Genomic DNA, 20945 nt, shown 5'->3' on the forward strand with positions numbered 1-20945 from the left:
AAGAGCTACCTAAGGCTATAAAAGAATTAATAGTAATGAAGCTGCTATTAAAGGGGAAACTAAGAAACCCTTTAAGCTGCTAACTGCACACACTGGAAGTATTGCAAAACGGGAGGTGCAGCAAAGCCATGGCGTCATGGTGTCACCGGGTCTTGGAGGAAACAAGATTAAAGGTGATTCAAGCACTCCCTCTGTGATGGCATATTTCCTTCACCATCATCAGGAAGGAAGGAAGGAAGGAAGGAAGGAAGGAAGGAAGGAAGGAAGGAAGGAAGGAAGGAAGGAAGGAAGGAAGGAAGGAAGGAGAATTTATACTGCCATAGATATATCTCCTCTCCTTAGATGTAATCAAATTATTGGGGAGGGATGAAAAGGGAAGGTAATTTAGACATTATTCTTGTGCTTCTAGTTTAATTTGCCCACTAAATCCTGTTTTACATCTAAAAACATGGGGATAATAACAATACCTCCACTCAGAGACAGACATGAGATGTGTAAACGAGATGTGGTAGGTGTTTGACATAATACTGCTTGGTACACAGATATTAAAAAGAAAAAGACGAAAAGATAGCCTGCTTTTACATGTCAGACACCATGGCAACTTCAATGTGTCTAAACAGAGAACAAGAAAAGGCTGCTCCTGCAACTGCACCAACTAAGCCATTTATCAGTTTTTCCTGGGTGTACACGAAATCTAAGACTGTCAGATAACCAAGTGGTCCCCGTTAGGTTTCAAACCTGGGACAAAGGCTTATCATATCATATATCATATATCATATCATATCATATCATAGTAGACTGGTCACCAGGTTCTCCCTGCATCCCTTAGTTTCTACCTGTTACAGGGTCCCCCTGACTAGCACACCTACCGCCTACCCTAAACTCCAGCCTAGTAGCTGGGCTGCCCTTCCCCCAGTTGCCCTTCCCTATATACTTCAGCCATTTTGGTTACCTGCTCTCTTTACACCGTTGAGCCTACTGGCTGCTGCACCTGGTCCCACTCTCTCTCTCTTTCCCCACCTGTCTCAGGGTCAGGTTCACTCTGGACTCTCCCAGATGTCCCTGCCTGTGGCTATGATCACCCACATATCTACCTATAATAAACTTTCTCATCTACCACATACCAAGGAGCAGTCACGTCCTTTCTTTTCCCTTCCCTTTTCCCCCCTCAACTTTCCTTTCTGCATTAAGGTCGTGGCAAGACATCCTCACAAGCAGGCAAGAAGATACTAGGCAGTGTAACAACTCAGAGAGACCCACAGACTACAGAATTCTGCAGTCATTTAGAAAGCAAGTCTTATGCCAGAGGTACAACGTGATTACCAGAGCTGTATATTTAGTTTTGAAATCAGAAGTTGGACTACTACAACTCTGTTTTTCAAAATCACTTTGGTTATTTGGGGCCATTGTATTCATTAGGAATTTGAAGAACAGCTTGTTAATTTCTGTAAAAGTAGGCATCATACGTTGTCCAATTTGGAAAGTTATTTTAATACTGTTTTCCAACAGATGAAAACGGGATATACTCTGATTTTTATACATACTTATTTATTTTGTGTGTACATGTTTGTGTGTAGGCTCCTGAGGAGGGATCAGATGACAACCTTGAAATAGCTGGCTTCCACCACAAAGGCCCAGGGAGGCACCTTCATTCAAAGAGCCATCTTAATAGCCCCATTTGAGCTTTAGAATTACCAGTTTGAAACTTCTTTTGTTAAACTTAGTCCTAAATACTTTCTTTGTGATGCTACTGTAATGTAATTGCTTTCTTCATTTCATTTTACGATTGCTGGCATTGACATTTTTATTTACTTTGCAAAAGTTAAACAAAACAGAGCACTGTGTATTTGTACATTTACAAATTGGGTTAAATAAGACACTGTGAGAAGTAAAATACAGACTATAAAATATCTTTGAAAATAGAAATCCTATGGACTGCTTATCAAGAAAAAGGCAAGATAATTTGGCAAGAAAAACTGACTAAAATTCTTTGTTCTAACCTAATTAAGAAAAACTAAATTTGTATACTTACTCTTCAATTATTGAGTAGTCTGTTAATAATAACAAAACCCTGTGTAATATCAACTATATCATAGCTAAATTGATTGTCAGCATGACAGACTCTAAAATCAACTAGGCGACAAGGTTCTGGGCACATCTGTGAGGGATTATCTACACTACGGTGAGGTGGAAAGAAGCATCCAGAACATGGGCCCTGGACCAAACAAAATGGAGAAGACTAGCTAAGCAGGAGCATTCAATGCTCTCTCCTTCCAGGCTGTAGATGCGATGTGACCAGCTGACTTCCCGTTAAGATGGACTGTAACCTGAAACTGAGAGAAAATAAGCCCTTCTTTAAACTGCTTTTATCAAGAGTATGTTACTGCGGCACAGCATCAAGACAAGTAACTAATACATCCCATAATTCTTACTCTATACTTCATGAACATCAGGTAGAAATTCCACACCCTGGATGAGTTTTTCTATTAACACAGATTCCATTACCATCAAGTATTACAGACTTTCTTTAAAAAGAATGCCTACTTTCTTCATGCTTTGGGTCTTATTTAGAGCCATTTACATTCTATTCATAACACACTTGTGTGTGTGTGGAGACAGGAGGACAAACTGCTAATGCTCTCTCTCCTGAGAATCTCAGCAAAGTGTTGAAAGAGAGCTAGAAGGACAGATATATATGGGACATAAAAGAGGGAAAAGCACAAAAAATCAGAATATAAAGATGGAAGAAGCAAAGCGAGATTGTGAATGTAGGACCACTGCCACAGTGGCTTCATTTTTTTTTTATTGGATTATATGATCTTTTGGTGACCAATTTCTTGAGTTCTTTGTATATTTTGGAGATCAAACCTCTGTCTGATGTGGGGTTGGTGAAGATCTTTTCCCATTCTGTAGGCTGTTGTTTTGTCTTGTTGACCATGTCCTTTGCTTTACAGAAGCTTTTCAGTTTCAGGAGGTTCCATTTATTAATTGTTTCTCTCAGTGTCTGTGCTGCTGGGGTTCTATTTAGGAAGTGGTTCCCTGTGCCAATGTGTTCAAGTGTACTTCCCATCTATACGGTTCAATGTGGTTGGCTTTATATTGAGGTCTTTGATCCATTTGGACTTGAGTTTTGTGTATGGTGATAGATATGGGTCTATTTTCATTCTTCTACATGTTGAAATCTAGTTATGCCAGCACCACTTGTTAAATATGCTTTCTTTTTTTCATTTTTTTTTTTGCTCTTTTGTCAAAAATCAGGTGTTTAAAGATGTATGGATTAATATCTGGGTCTTCTATTCAGTTCCATTGGTCCTCTTGTCTGTTATTGTGCCAATACCAGGCTGTTTTCAGTACTGTAGCTTTGTAGTAGAGTTTGAAGTCAGGGATTGTGATGCCTCTAGAAGTTCTTTTATTGTACAGGATTGTTTTGGCTGTCCTGGGTTTTTTGCTTTTCCATATGAAGTTAAGTACTGTTCTTTTGAGGTCTGTGAAGAATTTTGCTGGGCTTTGTGTTGAAAATCAAACATTTCTTAACCATAAAAATATACAATATAAATATTTCACATTTAGTCTTACAATATAAATATTTCACATTGACTTTAGCCCCAGAACCTATAACACTTAAGATATGTTGTCTACAATAGAAATATGAGCCACAGTGCATAACTTTTAATTTTTATCTCTCCCTGAGACAGTCTCTTTGTATAGCTCTGGCTGTGTTGGAATCACTGTGAAGACCAAGCTCGCAAATGCAAAGAGATCCACCTGCCTCTAGAGTTTGGGGATTAAAGGGATGTGCCACCACACCTGGCAATAAATTTGAATTCTCTGCTAGTTCTTTTAGAAAAAATAAGAACAAACATGTGTAATTTATGTGTTTTAATATAATATATCCAGAACACCATTTCAACATGTGTTCAGTGTAAGAAATCATGAATAAAATTTATTTTACGTTCTGTTTTTGTATTAAATCTTTAAAATTTTCAAAGGCTGGGGTAAAAACCTGCCTGCTCAGAGAAACTAGATTGGAAATTAGCTAACCTCTCTCTTCCCCAAACCAGAAAAGAATGCGCTACTGCAAGCCCCACCCTACTACTTCCTCACCCCCCCCCAGCCTGAATGCCTTGTGATCCTCTATGATTACTTTCTGTCTACTAGTTGCTAATGTAGCCTCCTAGCCCAAGGTTAATCTTGTAAAATACTAATGCTTGATTAAAAAGAAAGAGATGAGGTTTATAATTTGATTCATTTTAATGCATCTACAGCAGACCAAAAGGAAGTTAGCAAATGATTCTGGGTAAATGATTTTCAAAATTATTATAATGTGTATATGTGATAGTCCGCCAGTGGAAAAATTCAAGGGAGAACTCTGGAATCTATTCTCTCCTTTGACCTTTCCATGTATTTTGTGGATCTTACTCACACGGCAAGCACTTTTCCCTGCTGAGTAACCAAACACAAACATTTGAAGACTTGTTTTGTTTTCCTGCTTAGAAGGCATAAGTGAAACCAGGATATTCCTTCAGTATTCAACTTGATCCACAAACTATTCAACTAGCCAACTTCTTCAAGTATGGGCTTGAAGAGTCTTACTGCCCTAGTACTTTGGCCAGGCCTAAAAACTATAGCTTAACTTACTGTGACATAATCATCCAAATCTACTGACAGAAGATTTTTTAATAAATAAAATAATGGTGGGAAGTAAAAACAATCCAGACTTTTTAATTCTTCATTGTTCAAAATACAAAAGGAAAATAAAAAGATTTGATTTATTCTCTATAGATAAAAAATTAAAGTATGCTACATTATTCTGGGAGAGTTATCTGCATCTCTGTCAGATGGGCTGCTATTATTAACCCAAATTCTTTGTGCAGACAGAGAATTATGTCACAGAGAGACTAAAAGGATATCCCTATGGTTACAAATTAGATTACTGACAAAGTCTGAATCATAATTCCAGTCACCTGGCTGCTAATCTAGCTTTCCATCCAATAACACAGTAAAGCGTCCTTACGGTAAATGGAAGCAGAAGCAATGCCGTGTCAGTGTTCAGGGTATCACACTCTTTTGTACTGAGGATTTATGGATACAGCTGTTGTAGGTAGGAGGAAGGAAAATATCAATGACAAAGTTGAAAAGATAACGGCTACTGATTTCATTGCACTCCTATATTCTAATAGGCTAAAGTAATTTCAAAAAATATTGCCCATGGTAGGCAGAATAACAGCCTCCTAAAGATGTTCACACCCTGATATCCAAAACCTGTAAAAACACCACACTGCATATGAATTAACGTAGAAGACACAGATGTGCAATCAGCTGACCTTAAAATTTTGTAAGATTATCTTGGTGGGCCCAGTGCAATAATAAGCATATTTAAAAGCTGAAGACCTTAAGGAAAAGAATCAGTGAGTAGACTTGATTGGCCATGGCTAGTTTTACAAATAGAAATGGTGCTATAAACCAGGGAATGCAGGGCAGCCTCTGGTAACTGAAAAGGGTTTTTAAAAACAAAATAAATCACCTCCCTTACAGCTTCCATAAGAGACCACAGCCTTGCCCTATTCTTGGGACTTCTGATTTCTAGAGCTGTATGAATATTAATTTGTGTTGATGTAAGCAGCTGAGTGTCTAGCTGTTTATTACAGCAACAGTATACTATAAGCTATATATTGACTAGACTACTTTTTCTTTGCCTCATGTCACCAAACAGATATGGCACAGCCCAACCAAAGAGTATGCTCTGAAGGCTGACACAGTGCACTCTTCCTCCTTCGATTCTCAGCACTGATCCCAACATGACTTTGTAGCTGCCCTTTGGCACATTTCAAAAATCACGTTCTCCATAGACTATTCAAATACTGCCCATACTGTAAAAGCTCTCTAAATGCCTATGGGTCAGTGACTCGTGTTGTCCTCTGTGTGTCTAACAGTACTAACTTCACCTGCATTTCCATAGCACTCACTACACAACACCTTGTACCATGGCTACACCTCTCCTTCTCTAATCCTATCCTGACCCCCAAATATCCATCAGGCCTGCAATGTTTGGATGATCATTTATTGACTCTGGTGCCAGAGAATGAATGGAAGTTCTAGTTCCTGCCTACTAATTTAGCACATGAATTACTTAGCACATGAAAATACAAGAAGGACCAAGTGAATGTCCCAATTGTCATGAGCCAGGACTTGCTTCCTATTCAGACAGCACAGACATATGAACATAGCAGGCTGCATTCTTGAAAAGCTGTTATACAGATATACTAACAGTTTAAACACATAGCAAGCTGGTTGCATTTACAGTTAAGAGGAGAACTGGGAGGTTTCCCTCTTCCCCATTTGCTTGTAAGACCATATGAAGAGATACCACCAATAAAGTAGAATGGAAAGAGTAACTAGTTGAGTGAAATAGAAAAAAATATGACAAAGGAAAAATGCTAACAGGTTTCAACCTTTTCAAATAAATCCTCAAGTACTGTTATGACACTCAATGACAATAGTTGTCCAAGAAACTTAAGAAAACTTATGAAGCTAACAAAATGTCATTTTGCTTCTGAATTTCTCTAGAACCCAAAGCAATTCTTCCTTATGCTACTGTGAGTTACCCAGAGTCTTGCATCATATGCACAGCTGGTCCAGCACATAAGTACCTTGCTTCTACTTTAAGGGTATTGTCCTTGCCCATCTAGTCCTCTCAACAATGAGCAAGAATCATGTGCTTCCTACCTCTGAGAAGACTCAGACCCACTGCTTTAAGAAGAAATATAATCTTAACCCAGGCAAGCAGTATAACAACATGAAGGATTAGTTACTTAGTCTTGATGCTTTATCTGGTATCCAGTATCCTTGGCATCTTTTTGCTTTTTCCTTAATCATCTCAGTCTTTGGCCAAGAGATACAAAGATCTGTATACGAATAACAAGAATATCTTCTTCCCTGCTCCTATATCCGCCCTTCCTCCATCTCCACCCTCCCACTTCCTCAAGCTCTCCCCAGTCTTTCCCTTCTTCCTTCTCTCTCCCCCACCCCCAGGCTCCCAACTTTTGAAGGCGATCTTGTTTGCTTCCAATTTCCAGGAGAGCTTGGGGGAGTGGGAGGGTGGAGATGGAGGAAGGGCTGACACAGGAGCAGGGAAGAAGATATCTACATTAAGGAAGCCATTTTAGGGTTGGCAAGAAACTTGGCTCTAGAAGGAATCCCAGGTGTCCACGGGGATGTCCCCAACTAGGTCCTTGGGCAGCAGAGGAGAGGGTGCCTGAGCTGGCCTTGCCCCACTATTGCACTGATGATTATCTCGAATATCACCATAGAATCTTCCTCTGGTGACGGATGGAGATAGAGTCAGAGGCCCTCATCAGAGCAACGGACTGAGCTCTAAAGGTCCAGTTGAAGAGCAAAAAGAGAGAGAAGATGAGCAAGGAAGTCAGGACCGCAAGAAGTTGGTCCACCCACTGAGACAGTGTGCCGGATCTAATGGGAGCTCACCAAATCCAGCTGGACCGGGGTGTGTGATCAAATCGGACTCTCTGAATGAGGCTGCCAATGGGGGCGACCGAGAAGCCATCAATAATAGCACTGGGACCTGTTTCTACTGCATGTGCTGGCTTTTTGGGACCTTAGTCCATTTGGATGCACAACTTCCTAGGCCTGGATGGAGGGGGGAGGGCCTTGGATTTCCCACAGGGCAGGGTACCCTGCCCCCTCTTAAGGAGGGAGGGAAAGGAAGGAGGATAAGTGGGGGAGTGGGAGGAGGGGAGAAAGTGTAAATTTTTGAATGAAAAAAAAAAGAATAACAAGGAGCACTCACATTCTCTCTGTCTTAATTCTGGACTCATACAAATCTCCATCTTCCCACACTTGAGAGTTATCACAACAAAACAGTCTGAATTTGTGAAGGTAGCTAGACTACTCAATATCATTTCTGCAGTCAGGCCTATAGTGGGTCAATCCTTTCTCACACTAGCAACAGAGTAACTCACCAGTATTTTTGATACAAATTATTACATTAAGATTCAAGCATATGCAAGATTGAATTTCCTTAAAAGTATGCTTGTCTTTAACCAACCTTCCAACATAAACGGATCTTTAATTCTGGAGAAGTTGTTGTCTGTTTACTTTTGACAAGGGCAAAAAAGTAGATTCTTTGTCAACCCCTGCCTCTCCTCTCACAGTGACCTTGAACATACATAATGAACTGAATATCATTACGAGTCAGGTCATTATCACGTCTCCATCTGCCCCAGCCCCAGCCCACATAGACATCATACAGAGAGTGCTGAACAGAAGCACACTCAAGTACAGAACCAGGAACACCAGGAGTCTGCTAACTATAGAAGGAAAACCTCCTTCCTTCATGCTCACAATATGGACTCAGAACTGTTTTCTTTTTTTCAGCTTGGAACAGATCAGAATTAAAGTGTTAATGGCTCGTACATCCCTCAGAAAAATACATTACTCAACAAATCTAACAGTGCTCAAAAGAGAGAGTTTTAATTTTCGGATTTACCTGGTTTAAAACAACAGCAACAATGCAAAGGGATCCTACTTAATGTTCCCTTCTTTGTGTGACCCAGGATCTCTGGTCACCAAGCACTACAGACTGAATAAGGCAGACGTTCAATCAAGTGCACCCTGGGATGGCCCATGTGATCATGGCAGAACAACTGGAAGATGTCTCTACAAATTCCCACTCAGGCAGCCAATAACCTATCAGTTCAGAAAGTTTTATAAAAATACAAATTATAAAATCTGTTAAGATGAGCTGGAAATAATAAAATTTGTGAAAATACGAACAGTAATAAAAAGACCAGGGAGTACATGGAAAGTGTATGCTTTAGTAATCTTTTCTGTAAATCTAAAATTGTATAAAAATAATGTATACATTAAAAGAAACAGGAGAAAAGTTAGGACCTCAGAACAATATGGAAGAAAAAACTATAATCTTTCTTAACTTCCATGGCCTCACCAACATGAAACTGTTATTAACCAGTTCAGCCCTGGGAGATCTTGTCTGTCTAGTGTCATTGTGTCATTCATCAAATCATCAAATAATATCAGTAAATTTCTTGGGTTGCTGTTTTACTCATTAATTTAATGACTATGCTACGTGGCTATATGACTGTATAATTATATCTTTTCTCTCTAAATAAAATATAAGCAATTTTAGAACATAGTCAGCAAATTGCATAACGCTTTTAACATAGTAACACCTTGCTACTTGCAATTTATACTGTCTGTGGTGGTTTGAGAGAAAATGGCTCCCAAAGGGAGTGGACTACTAGGCAGTATGGCCTTGGAGTAGGTGTGGTCTTGTTGGTGGAAGTGTGTCACTGTGGAGACAGGCTTTGAGGTCTCATAAAAGCTCAAGATACCTCCCAATGTTTTAGTTCACTTCATGTTACCTTCTGATCAAGAGGTAACCAGTGTCATGCTACCATGCTCCCAGCCATGATGATATGGACTGAACCTCTGAACTGTAAGCAACCACCTCAATTCAATGTTGTTGTTGTTTTTAAATAACAGTTGCAGGGTCATGGTGTCTCTTCATAGCAATAGAAACCCAAACTAAGACAGTGTCACACTGCAAGTGTTCAATATTTGCTGTTTAATGGCAAAGTGACAAGGACACAATACCAATGACATATGGTGGTCTCTGAAAGCTGCACTATAAAGGCTTTCCTCCCACTGTATGTCATACATGCTCTAAGTGGCTGAACTATAAGCTTTTTTTCTTTCTACCTTGGGTTCACCACTTAAAAATAGACAACACGTTTGTAGAAGACTATAGGGAGACAGAGGATGTCAGAATGCTGGTGAACATAATGAGTGGAAACAGGTGCAATTCCTTTACTTTGCTCCTCAGTTCTTATGGTTGAGCAAGGGTAGTGGCTTTCTCTAACACAAAGACTAAAGTGGAAGATTACCTATTTATTTCTATGCAAAACCTCAAAGACTAGATATAGCCAATGAAGGTGACCAATGCTAACATCCCTCGACATCATTAGTGTTATACTGTTGGTACCTCACCTGCCCTTCTACCCTGAATTTGCTGGCCATAATAGGAGGCAGCAGGGGTCATCCAAGTTTTGTTGTTGTTGTTTTCCCTATGAAAGAGTTAATTTTTAGAGAGATAAAAGAGGTCATGCCAACTTTCTCTCCTTTATTGCTTACCAGTTTAAAATTCTGGGCACCCCATATCCTGGTTTTAGAAGATGAAATACAGCTGCAAGGCCATTAAAGGTGGTGCACATCTTTAATACCAGAACTCAAGAGACAAAGGCAGATTGAGTTCTGAATTTAAGGCCAGCCTGGTCTACAAAACAAGTTCCAGGACAATCAGGGTTACACAGAGAAACTCTTGGAAAATAAATAAATTAATTAATGATGAAAATAAAAGACGAAATGTGATCTTTGACAATTCATCAAGGATTGCAGTTCTATGAGCTCACTCATGACCTCTCCATGTTCTATTTCTTTGGACCAGTTTTAGAAGTTCAAATGTAACTTATCAATGGTAGTCACACCCTACTTTACAGCATATCTTCCTGCCTATTAGAAGTATTAGATATGCTTCCATGTCTAGCCTTTATCAACAAATAAATAGGCCAACTGGGAAAAAAGCCAAAGCCTTCTGCTGGAAAACTTTCAAGGTAGACAAGCACTCTTGTTCTACATTTAATTAAGTATGCTTGAGTGATATAAATAATAAACTAAGAGCAAAAGTCACCAAAGGGCTATTATATTATTAGATTTGTGGCATCCTTCAAAAACCAGAAGAGAACTGGGACTACTACATCCACAGCCCATCAGATTCAAAGAACATGAATGTGAATGACAGCTTTGAGTGCCAATGGCAGGGCAGGACTGACACACCCACATCTTTCCTGAAGGATAACCACCTGGGGGAGTCTCACTCACAAACCCACCACTCCTCCCTTCCAGACCAAGGCCACGTGAATCCACAATAAGAGAGAGAAAATGGTTCTCTATTTAAAGCAGTGGTTCTAATTTGCAATAAAGAATTTAAAATGGCAGAGAGGTAAATGTTAAAATATGAAAATGAATGTGGAGCTCAGGAGTTTACAACGCCTTCAAGTCACACATTTGGTATTTCTGAACTCTATCAGCACACCATCATTCACTAATAGTCCTTATAGTACTCGGTAGTCACTAACACAGTCTAACTCAGTATCAACTCCACAGAAAATAGCCATATTCTTTCCTTCTCTTCTCTACTTCCTTCTACAGTTTCCTACATTCCAAAGTTCACTAAAATATAAAGATGAATGATTAGGTTATAAATTATTTCCTTCCCCCAAATGGCTCAAGTAAAAATACATGCTATCAAAACAGAAAAACATTTTTGATGTTTCTGTATTTTTGATCATTTTTGATCTCTCTGTAGTTCCTCAATGAGCTGTCAGAATCCATTAAATTTACATTTAATCTATTCAGTGTAATACCTCTTAATATTTAGCAATTACAGATATAGCAGGATTACATATGTTTTAACTTTTCCATATCTATCAGATATTCTTTTCTCAATGTATAATCCTATCAAGCTATTGCTATTGCAAGAACTTAAACTGAATGTGAGAAAATGAATGAATGTATACAATGTCTATCAGAAATATTTCCAAATCTAGGATTTCCTAAGTTTATGAACTGTCTAAATATCAAGTAATTTCAACTGAGCATACCTCTTGTAGAAGACGTGGGTCTACACAATCACCGTCGTCATTAAACATAGATTCCCAGCTTTCCTCCGCAGCAATACTTCCTTGTATGTGAGACGTGTCTGTTGTTTTTAGCTCTACAGATGTTTCCACAGATGAATCTCTATCAGAAAATGATAGAGCACAAACTGTATTCTCTGAGTCATCTTCCTCTTTTGTTTCAAACTCTTCAGCACTCCTTAGCTTGGGCACTGCCTCTGTTATCTCCTCAGTACTGTTCAGATCACAGCCCAAGGCACTCTCCAAAAGGAGGTTAGTCCCATTTGACACACTCAGTTCAGAGTCCAAACAAGTGGTACAATTACTATCAGCAATCTTCTTTATGGGTAAAGAGGAAGCACAACCTGACACACGCTCTACCAACTTTCCTGTTGACTCTGTAAAACTAGATGCAATGCTCTCAGCATAAATATCTGAGCAGGCAGTTAGGCTGCTACCATTTTCAGAGTTGTTCTCACTTTTAGCTGCATCAAGATGGGCTACATCTGCACTCATTTCTATAGAATCTGAAAAATGACTTGTATTGCTACTACTCTCATCAGATTCTCTAACTGCAACTATACAAGGGCTGCCTTCAGTTACATGGGCACAAACTGCACCTGCAATGTCCTGCATACATGCCTTGCTGCCAGTGTCACACACACTTTTAAACCCATTATCTCTGTCTGTTTCATGAGCAAGGACAGCTGTATCATACTTTACACATAACTCATCTGCAGAGCCGTCACTCTCACACTCTCCAGTCACTGTTGGATCAATAATGCCATTTGTGCACTCTAATTTGCTGACTATAGCCATTTTAAGAGAAATGATACCCATAGTCTCAGAAATGGAATCTACACCTTTCTGACCCAAGACAGACTCTGGAGTGTTGACTGTATTCTCACTCTCTGCTTCAAAGTCTGTAAAAGTAGGATCAACATCGTCATCTGGACCTCCGGGAACAGAAACTGCAGAGATGCTCCCAGGAGTGTGCTTTGACACTCCATCTGATGTTTCCATACTGCATGGTGCAGTTTCAGAATCAGAACTTAGAGTTACTGGCACAGCCATACCCTCTGGTTTTAACCGAGTGGTAACAACTTGAGGAAACTGGGAAACTAGCTCTGTAGCATTGGCCTCAGTTTCAATTCTGCTGTCCAACTTTCTATTTACAAAAGTTTCTCCACTGAAATCACAGAGCCCCACATTCTGGAATGCTCTATTTAGAACCTGAGCATCACCGGCTTCTGAGTAAGACTTCGGTGGAAGCACCTCCTGGTGTCCCATCACTCCTGCAGTCGGAACTTCCAAACACTCCACTTCCTTTGGTTTAAAAAGTCTTTGCAGAGGTCCATTAGATATAATCCCAGCACTGGGGGCTCTGGGTTGATGTTCTTGAGATGAGGCTTCTCTGGAATCTTCAATTCCTCTCTTAATATAAACCTTGTCTTTACTCTGTTTTTGGAGGCACCCATCTTCCCTTAATTTTGATGTTCTCTTTCCTTCCCTATAGTCACACCCCTTCCTATCAGAACGGCCACTAAGTCTGTGAGACTCCTGCTTATTTCCAGAGATCTTCTGGGGAAGACAACCTTCCTTTTGTTCTTTCAGCACAAAGGCAGGAGGTCTGCAGCTTTCTTCCTTGTCACCTGCCTTGGGGAGTGCTGTACCCCTTCGAGCTTTAGGTACATAAAGTGCCATGTCAGGCCTTTTGGTTCGAACTCTGCATCTCTCTGCTTCTTGCTGCATGGCACCACTTCAATCTGAAAAAAAGGGGAAGATTTAATAATAAAAAACTAATTATAATGTACTGAACAAAGAAAAATTTAAAGAATGGGTAGAGGGCCTACTAATCTATTCTATAGCAATCACTGACACTAAAAAAAAGGGAAAATCTGTCATAAAATACTTAGTGCACTCAAGTTTTCTCTTTTTAAACAAGTAATTTTGCTTCCATTTGAATTTAAAAACACATTATGTGAACGGTGATGGCCACTACATCCTCATAAAGAACAAACATCTACAGGGTCTAAAGCCTAGACTTGAGGTGGGAATGTCCTTCTGTATATGTGCTGCTTTTATTGATTGATGAATAAAAGCTGTTTGGGCCAATGGCTTAGCAGAGTAAAGCCAGGTGGGAAATTGGAAGAGAGATACATAGGGAGAGCAGGCAGAGTCAAAGAGACACCATGTAGCTGCTGAAGGAGAAAGATTCCCTCTGGAATCTTACTTTACCAGTAGGTCACAACTTCAGGGTGATACACAGATTAATAGAAATGAGTTAATTCAAGATGTAAGATCTAGATAGAAATATGTCTGAGTCATTGGCTGAACAGTGTTATTGATATAGTCTCTGTGTGATTATTCAGGTCTGAGCAGTTGGAAAACAAATGAGCAATCTCCACCTACATAGACTTCTCCTATGAAGAGCATTGTCAAGAAGGATCTCAAAAAGCCACGACTGCCAGCATACATATATACATACATACATGCAGAGAGAAGGAGATTTGAATGCCATCTACACAATAAACAAAACTGATTGAAGAAATCTTCCTAGAAAACAGTACATTTGTATCATGATGTTGCTGAAAAAAAAAAAGTAGAGAAAAGAAAAAGGTACTGAATTACCCTGGTCCAATCATTATATATATTTGTGTGTGTATGTGTGTGCGTGTGCACGTGAATGTCACACTGAGGTTGTAAATATACATATATATGCCTTTGTATCAATAAAACAAAAATACAATGTTTAAGAAAAACATTTTTTTTTAAAGTTTAGGTCAACCATCCTTGATCTAAAAAAATTCAAATTTCAAAACCCAAAATTTTTGGAGTGACATGTCTGTAGTGACAAGGCGAACAGGCCTGCTTTTCGTCCAGCCCGGCTCCCGCATGGCTAGCTTAGCCCCAGAAATAATAACATAGAAACTGTATTCATTTAAACCCTGCCTGGCCCATTATATCTAGCCTCTTCTTGGCTAACTATCACATCTTAATTAACCCATTTCCATTATATCTGTGTAGCACCACGAGGCTGTAGCTTACCAGGAAAGATTCTAACCTACGTCCATCTCGGGCTGGAGCTTCATGGCGAGTGCCTAACTCTGCTTTTCTTTCTCCCAGCATTCTGTTCTGTCTACTCCACCCACCTAAGGGCTGGCCTATCAAAAGGCCAAGGCAGTTTTTTTATTTGACCAATGAAAGTAATATATAGACAGATGACCCTCCCACATCATTTCCCCCTTTTCTGTTTAAACAAAAAAGAAAGGCTTTCACTTTAACATAGTAAAATTACATATAACAAAACAGTTATCAAGCAAGAATTACAGTTAAAATATTTATATCTATTTTATCTTTTATCATAACAATGGAAAACTATAACTATCTATCCATTCTTCAACTCCATCAAAGACTTCAGAAGGATATAATATTACCTATGCAAACAAGAAGTAAGCAACTTCCAAAACTCTAGACATGACAAGAGACATTTCACTGCCTGTGCAGGCTTTAAAAAAGGGTTAAACTCCTTAAAAATAGAAAAGAAAGAGAGTAGTAGAGTTGTGGTGGTACACACCTTTAATCCCAATGCCTGGGAGGCAGAGGCAGACAGATCTCTGTGAGCGCAAGGTGTGGTAGCACACACCTTTAGTTCCAGCACTGGGGAGGCAGAGAAAGCCGACCTCTGTGAGTTCAAGGACAGCCTGGTCTACAGAGTTATTCCAGGACAAAGACATACAGAGAACCTGTCTCAAAAAGTAAAAGTAAAAATAAAAAAAAATAGTTTAAAATAAAGCCACATAAAGATGGAAAATACATAGAGAATCTTGATATTGTATGCTATTATTCTCTCTTTAAATTGTTTGAATGCTGAGAAAGGAGCAACAGCTGCTAAAAGATATCTGCTTATGAATGCTGCTGAATTAATCCAAGATAGGTATTTTGAAAATACCTTGACTTCAAAATTGAAGTCAAAAGGTATGTTACTTTGGAGAAGAGATTTTGCTTTTGTTTCCACAGAAAATAGAGGCTGTGGATTCATTCTGAGTTAAGAAAAATCCTGTTTGATCAAGGAAGACCACCTGAGAAATCTCCGGTAGGAACAGATGGCCCAGATGTCTGAGTTCTACATCCAGAACAGATTCAAGACTGCTGCCTGAGATGATCAAGACTCACAGGATACTCCAGTCAGGATTTGATCATAATTCTAAATTTTCTTTAGGTCCCCATAAGATCATCATCGCCCCCAACCAGCCTCAAGTAGCCTGGAAAACTACGCCCACATTCCCGAAAAATGGACTATGGATATTTTCCTTTGTTAAAAAAAAAGAGGGGGAAGTGGTGTGGAAGAATTGCCTGTATTCTGTCAATCATATTTTGAATAAACGCTGATTGGCCAGGCAGGAAGTATAGGCAGGTCAACCAGTAGAGGCGAGGCGATGAGAACTGGAGAATTCTAGGAAGGAGGAAGCCCATTCCTTCCATTCCTGCCCAGACCACCAAGAAGCAAGATGTAACCTACCCGGCTGAGAAAGGTACTAAGCCATGTGGCTAAGATAGATAAGAACAATGGGTTAATATAAGCTACAAGAGCTAATAAGTAGCCTAAGCTAATGGGCCAATCAGTTTTATAACTTATGGAGATATCTGTGTGATTTTCTTTGGGGCTTGCCAGCTGTGGGGTACTGAGTAGGACAGAAACCCCAAGAGCAGGTCCTCATGTTACACATGTTAGCATTCAATACTAGGTTTTGGAGCTTTCAGAATTGTTCCTGGATTTGCAGTGTTCAGCCAGTAAGTCAATATACCAACATTCTAGGAATACAGAAAATCCACAAACCTCTAAAACACTGCTGCAACACATTTGAGATAAAGGAGACCCAGCCTATGGTACTATTCACTTAAGTGGCCTACGCTGAGCTTTCTCTCTTCTAGCATTAATTAGACAGATCCAAGCAGGAAGAAGGAAGCTGGAGAACAAGAAAACTATGTGAGCCAGTTCACACTCATAACCCCTGACAGCCTCCACCACGGTCTGTCAAAGAATTTAAAGAAATTTAAAAGAGATTAAATAAATTCTTACATATTACTATTAAATACATGGAAACATGCTGGGAATATTGGATTATTCTTTTAATTTTCAAACTGGTGTTGTGAAGTATGATGGTCTTACAACAAAGAGAAGAAAGGGTTATATGTAACAAACCCAAATGTACCCTCTGAGAGTTCACCACATGTTATTTTAGAAGAGAGACATGAAGAAAGAGTGAAAACCTGTCACTCCTGTTCACTTTATATTAGATTCCTAAAAAGTCATCTGGTCCAGAATATTCTTTATTGATGACACTCTTTCACGGCAGGGTTTGTTTTTGTTTTCTTTTTAAGCCTAAAAAAAATGCCATGGTCAAGTATCTCCAGGCATGTTTTTATTTCTGGGTTGCTTTTGTTTTATAAGGTAACAGAGTGTCACAAAGTAGCCTAAGCTGACCCAGAACTTGGTATACAGCCAAGGCTGACCTTGAAGTCAAGATTCTCATGCTTCAGCCACCCCAGTAAAACAGCCTTAATTCATTTAGCCTCTCCTCTTCTATTAATATATTTATTAGTGTGTATGTGTGCGTGTGCATGTATGTGTGTATATGTGTACACGCACCATTGTGCCATGTGGCAGTCAGAGAACACCTTGACAGGAATCGGTTCTCTCCTAATATCATGAGAATCCTAGAACTTCAACTCTGACTATCAAGCTTGGCAGTCAGCAGCACCTTTACTTGTTGAGCCATCCAGCTGAAGCCCTTTTGCTATTTTGAACTCTGAATATCTGGCCTAACACTGTTCAGATTTTCTATTATTCTGACTGTGTAAGAATACATTTTTAAATGTATTAATTTATGTGTACATTTATGTACATACATGAACACCACAGTGCACACATGGAGGTCAGAGTTGGCTCTTTCCTTCCATGATGTGGATTCTGGGGACTGAGCTCAGGCTGCCAGTCTTGGCAACAGGTACCTTTACCCACTGAGCCATTTTGTTGGCCTATGATTTTAATAGTGAGCCAAATTTCAAAAAGGTCTAAGTTTCAAAGAAACTCTAAGGAATGCGAATAACAGTGTGTCAATTTCAATTAGTAAAACACCTATCAGTGTATACCTCAGCAAACTTCTGGGCAGAAATGAACAGATGTGGATTAGCTGAAATAACTTGTAACTTGCTTCAGCTGATTACTTCAGCAGGAGTAATGGTTAATGAATAGAGGTGAATTTACAGGGAGAGGGCACTGAACAGTATGGACTTTAATACCCACAGCCCTTTCAAATTTAGTATTTTATATGGGAATCAGATGCACACAATAAACAAAAAGTACAAAAGAAATGTCCAACTGACACAAAACTGATGGGATTAATAAAGACAAAAATGACAAAATCCTAATTCAGCATCATTTCTAGAATCTGAAGTGGAAAACTAAAAGCAATATGAAGGCAATAGACAATAAACACAAGGATCTGTTTGGGTTTAAAAAAAAAATCTAACAGAAGATTTACATCTGTAAAATCTATCCAAAAAAGTATATGAAGGCTTCTATTTCAGCCACAAGGTAAAGAAAAGCCAAAATGTGAGGAGGAAGTTTTAAAAATAAAATGCCCTTAGCATAGAGGAAGAACTAAATGAGGGTGGCCCAGAGGGGTTTGGATGAACTATCACAGCTAACTTTACACCTGAAGACCAACTGCTCTACATAAGTGATATTTTCCTCCCACATTTCTTTGTGTCTATGTTTCTCCAGAATCAACTGGCAGAAATTAAAAGCAACAGTTTTAACTCAATGTAAGAAAAAAATAAAGCAAAACAAAACCCTGTATTTCTAGAGTTTTCCAATGCTATTATCAGGTTATGGGTGTTGTTTCCAGTAAAAATTAAGTACATCAAAATGACTGACATACACCAGAAGAAGCATTTCCATTTATAACAAAGGTGGTCTAGTTTTAAGCATCTTTCAAACTCTAAATCATATTACTACCTCTAATCTGTAACTAGACTATTAGAGTCCCCAAATTATGTACTTTAATATTGTATGCTATAGTGAATAGTTTTCAAAACAATCCCTTTTCCTGAATGATCATATATCATAATAATACTATCTTAAACTGGAATAGTAATACAATAAACTTATAATGTCTATTTCCTATCTAAATGCTAAATTCAATTGGGCCATAACAAGCAGTGTTTTGGAAAATTACGAAAAAGCTCATGGTGTATTTGAGTGTTGGCTGTTTATACCGATGGTGTCTATAGTAAGCGATCCCTTTGCTTGAATGGATAACTACTCTGAATAATGGAGAAGTATATCTTCATTTTTTAAGCTATTCACAATATAGTAGCTAAAGACATGACACATTTACATTAGTATTTTCATCGTTGTAAGTCTAGACGATCAATAAGTAATCAAGTCCTGATTTATGGCATCTGCCAATCTTTGTACAGTAAATATTCTTACCTTGGATAATTTCAGGCTACCAATGTAGTATCATTGAACACAAATTTGGGAAAATTTGTAAAGACAAATACTAGTCTTCAAGTATAGAGATGTATGATACACTATAATTTTCAGAGCACAGATCATAAGCAGTTGTTACATTTTAAAAATTCAACATATTTAATACTAAACCTATGCACTTGGATTATGGGACCCGGGGAGACGGTTCCAACAGTAAAGTACCACTTGCCACACACACATGAGGATCTGAGTTCAGCCTCAAGCACTCATGAAAGGGAGGGGAAAAAGTTATGCCTGGTGGGCTTGTGCCAGCAGCCCTGCAGCTTCAGAGCCAGGGAGCAGATAGAAGGATCCAGTCAGTCTGCATAACCAACAAACTCTAGGTAATGTGAGACCTTGTCTGAAAAATAAAGAGAGCAGCCACTGCGGAAGACCCCTGAGGTCAACCTCTGTCCCACCCCACACAGACCCACACTTGCACACATAAACCTCCCATCACAGCATTTTGTAGATGGAGGTTGTGCTTTAGTTTCCCAGCCACCCAGACCCAAATAATCACACAAAAATTGTATTAATTACAATACTGCTTGGACAACAGCTCAGGCACATTCCTAGCCAGCTCCTATATCTTAAATTAACCCATTTCTATTAGTCTGTGCATCACCACGAGACTGGCTTAACAGTAAAGTTCAGGCATCTTTCTCGGTCGGCAGCTACAAGACTGACTCCGCCTTCTTTCTCACTGCATTCAGTTTAGGTTTCCGGGCTACTTACATTCTGCCCTGCCATAGGCAAAAACATCTTCTTTATTAGCCAATGGTAATAAAACATATTCACATCATACAAGGAGAATCCCACATCAGCATGTGATTTCTTACTTAAACTCAACTCTTCCCCATACAGTTTAATTTTTTTAAAGATTTTTTTAATGTTGAAAGAGCATTTTACTAAGTCAATTGAAGAAAAGAATTTGTTATTCTACATTTTTACAGCTTATTTATTCCAGAAAGACTAGAAATATTCAGTTTTGTCCAAAATTACATTTTCTAAAGGGGATAAGAAGCCAGGTTTCTTCTTGATAGAGAGCAACTAATTACTAAAATGTACCTTTGTAACAATTCTGGCCAAACTGTTTTCTCTGTAACTTTTGTATACTGGGACTATACTTTAGCACCTTTCCAACTGCTTCTACTGTTTTAAAGTTCTCTTGAGAAAAAAATGTTAATAACTTCAAGTATGTCTCTGATCTATCACCATAAGAACATAAATATCATGAACAAATCAAGCTTTAACTTTTCCACAACAGGCCCACACTGCTTGTCTTATATCTGTTATCTGAATATATACACCTCTTCAATCAACAGCAGGGCATTAGCCTTTAAATACTCAGTGGACAACCATGAAGTGACTAAGCTCAGGATTTTACAAGGCTCATTCAGAGTATCTAATATTAGAAAGAAATGACCTAATGGGTGTGCTAACAATGCTTTTAGAACAAATTCTCTATCACTTTGTTGGCTCATATAAATGTATCATAACTAAACCATGTTATCTCAAATGGGGAGGGAGGGTCTCAATGTTTATCTCTGGTTGACTTTAAGTCATTATGTGGCCTAGACTGGTCTCAAACTTGAAATCCTGCTTCAACCACCCAGGTGCTGGAAGCATGAATGTGCCACCACTCCTACCTGTATCAACTTTTTATTAGAAAAGTTTTAACTGAAAACCTA

At 38.9% G+C, this 20945-nt stretch overlaps 1 protein-coding gene across 8 annotated transcripts in view; it reads right to left on the reverse strand.

Moving 5' to 3' along the window:
- Positions 1-20945, reverse strand: part of R3hcc1l (R3H domain and coiled-coil containing 1 like) — an 82682-nt gene that overhangs the window by 17973 nt on the left and 43764 nt on the right. For 2 of the 8 annotated variants that reach the window (XR_007592316.1, XM_050145242.1), the window contains exon 2: positions 11700-13480. The exons of 1 other annotated variant lie outside the window; for it this stretch is intronic. Coding sequence is in view for 2 of the 7 variants with exons in the window: in XM_050145242.1 (XP_050001199.1) it covers positions 11700-13466 (1767 nt within the window). In the remaining 5 variants the exon portion in view is untranslated. Of the gene's footprint in view, positions 1-2032; positions 2334-5014; positions 5093-11699; positions 13481-14206; positions 14253-20945 lie in introns of those variants that run through there. 5 more of the 8 variants (XR_007592320.1, XR_007592319.1, XR_007592321.1 and 2 more) reach the window with 5 other exon arrangements.

This window comes from Alexandromys fortis, unplaced genomic scaffold (genome assembly GCF_014885135.2).
Source record: "Alexandromys fortis isolate MF-2015 unplaced genomic scaffold, M_Fortis_MF-2015_v1.1 scaffold_16, whole genome shotgun sequence".
Taxonomy (NCBI): Eukaryota; Metazoa; Chordata; class Mammalia; order Rodentia; family Cricetidae; genus Alexandromys; species Alexandromys fortis.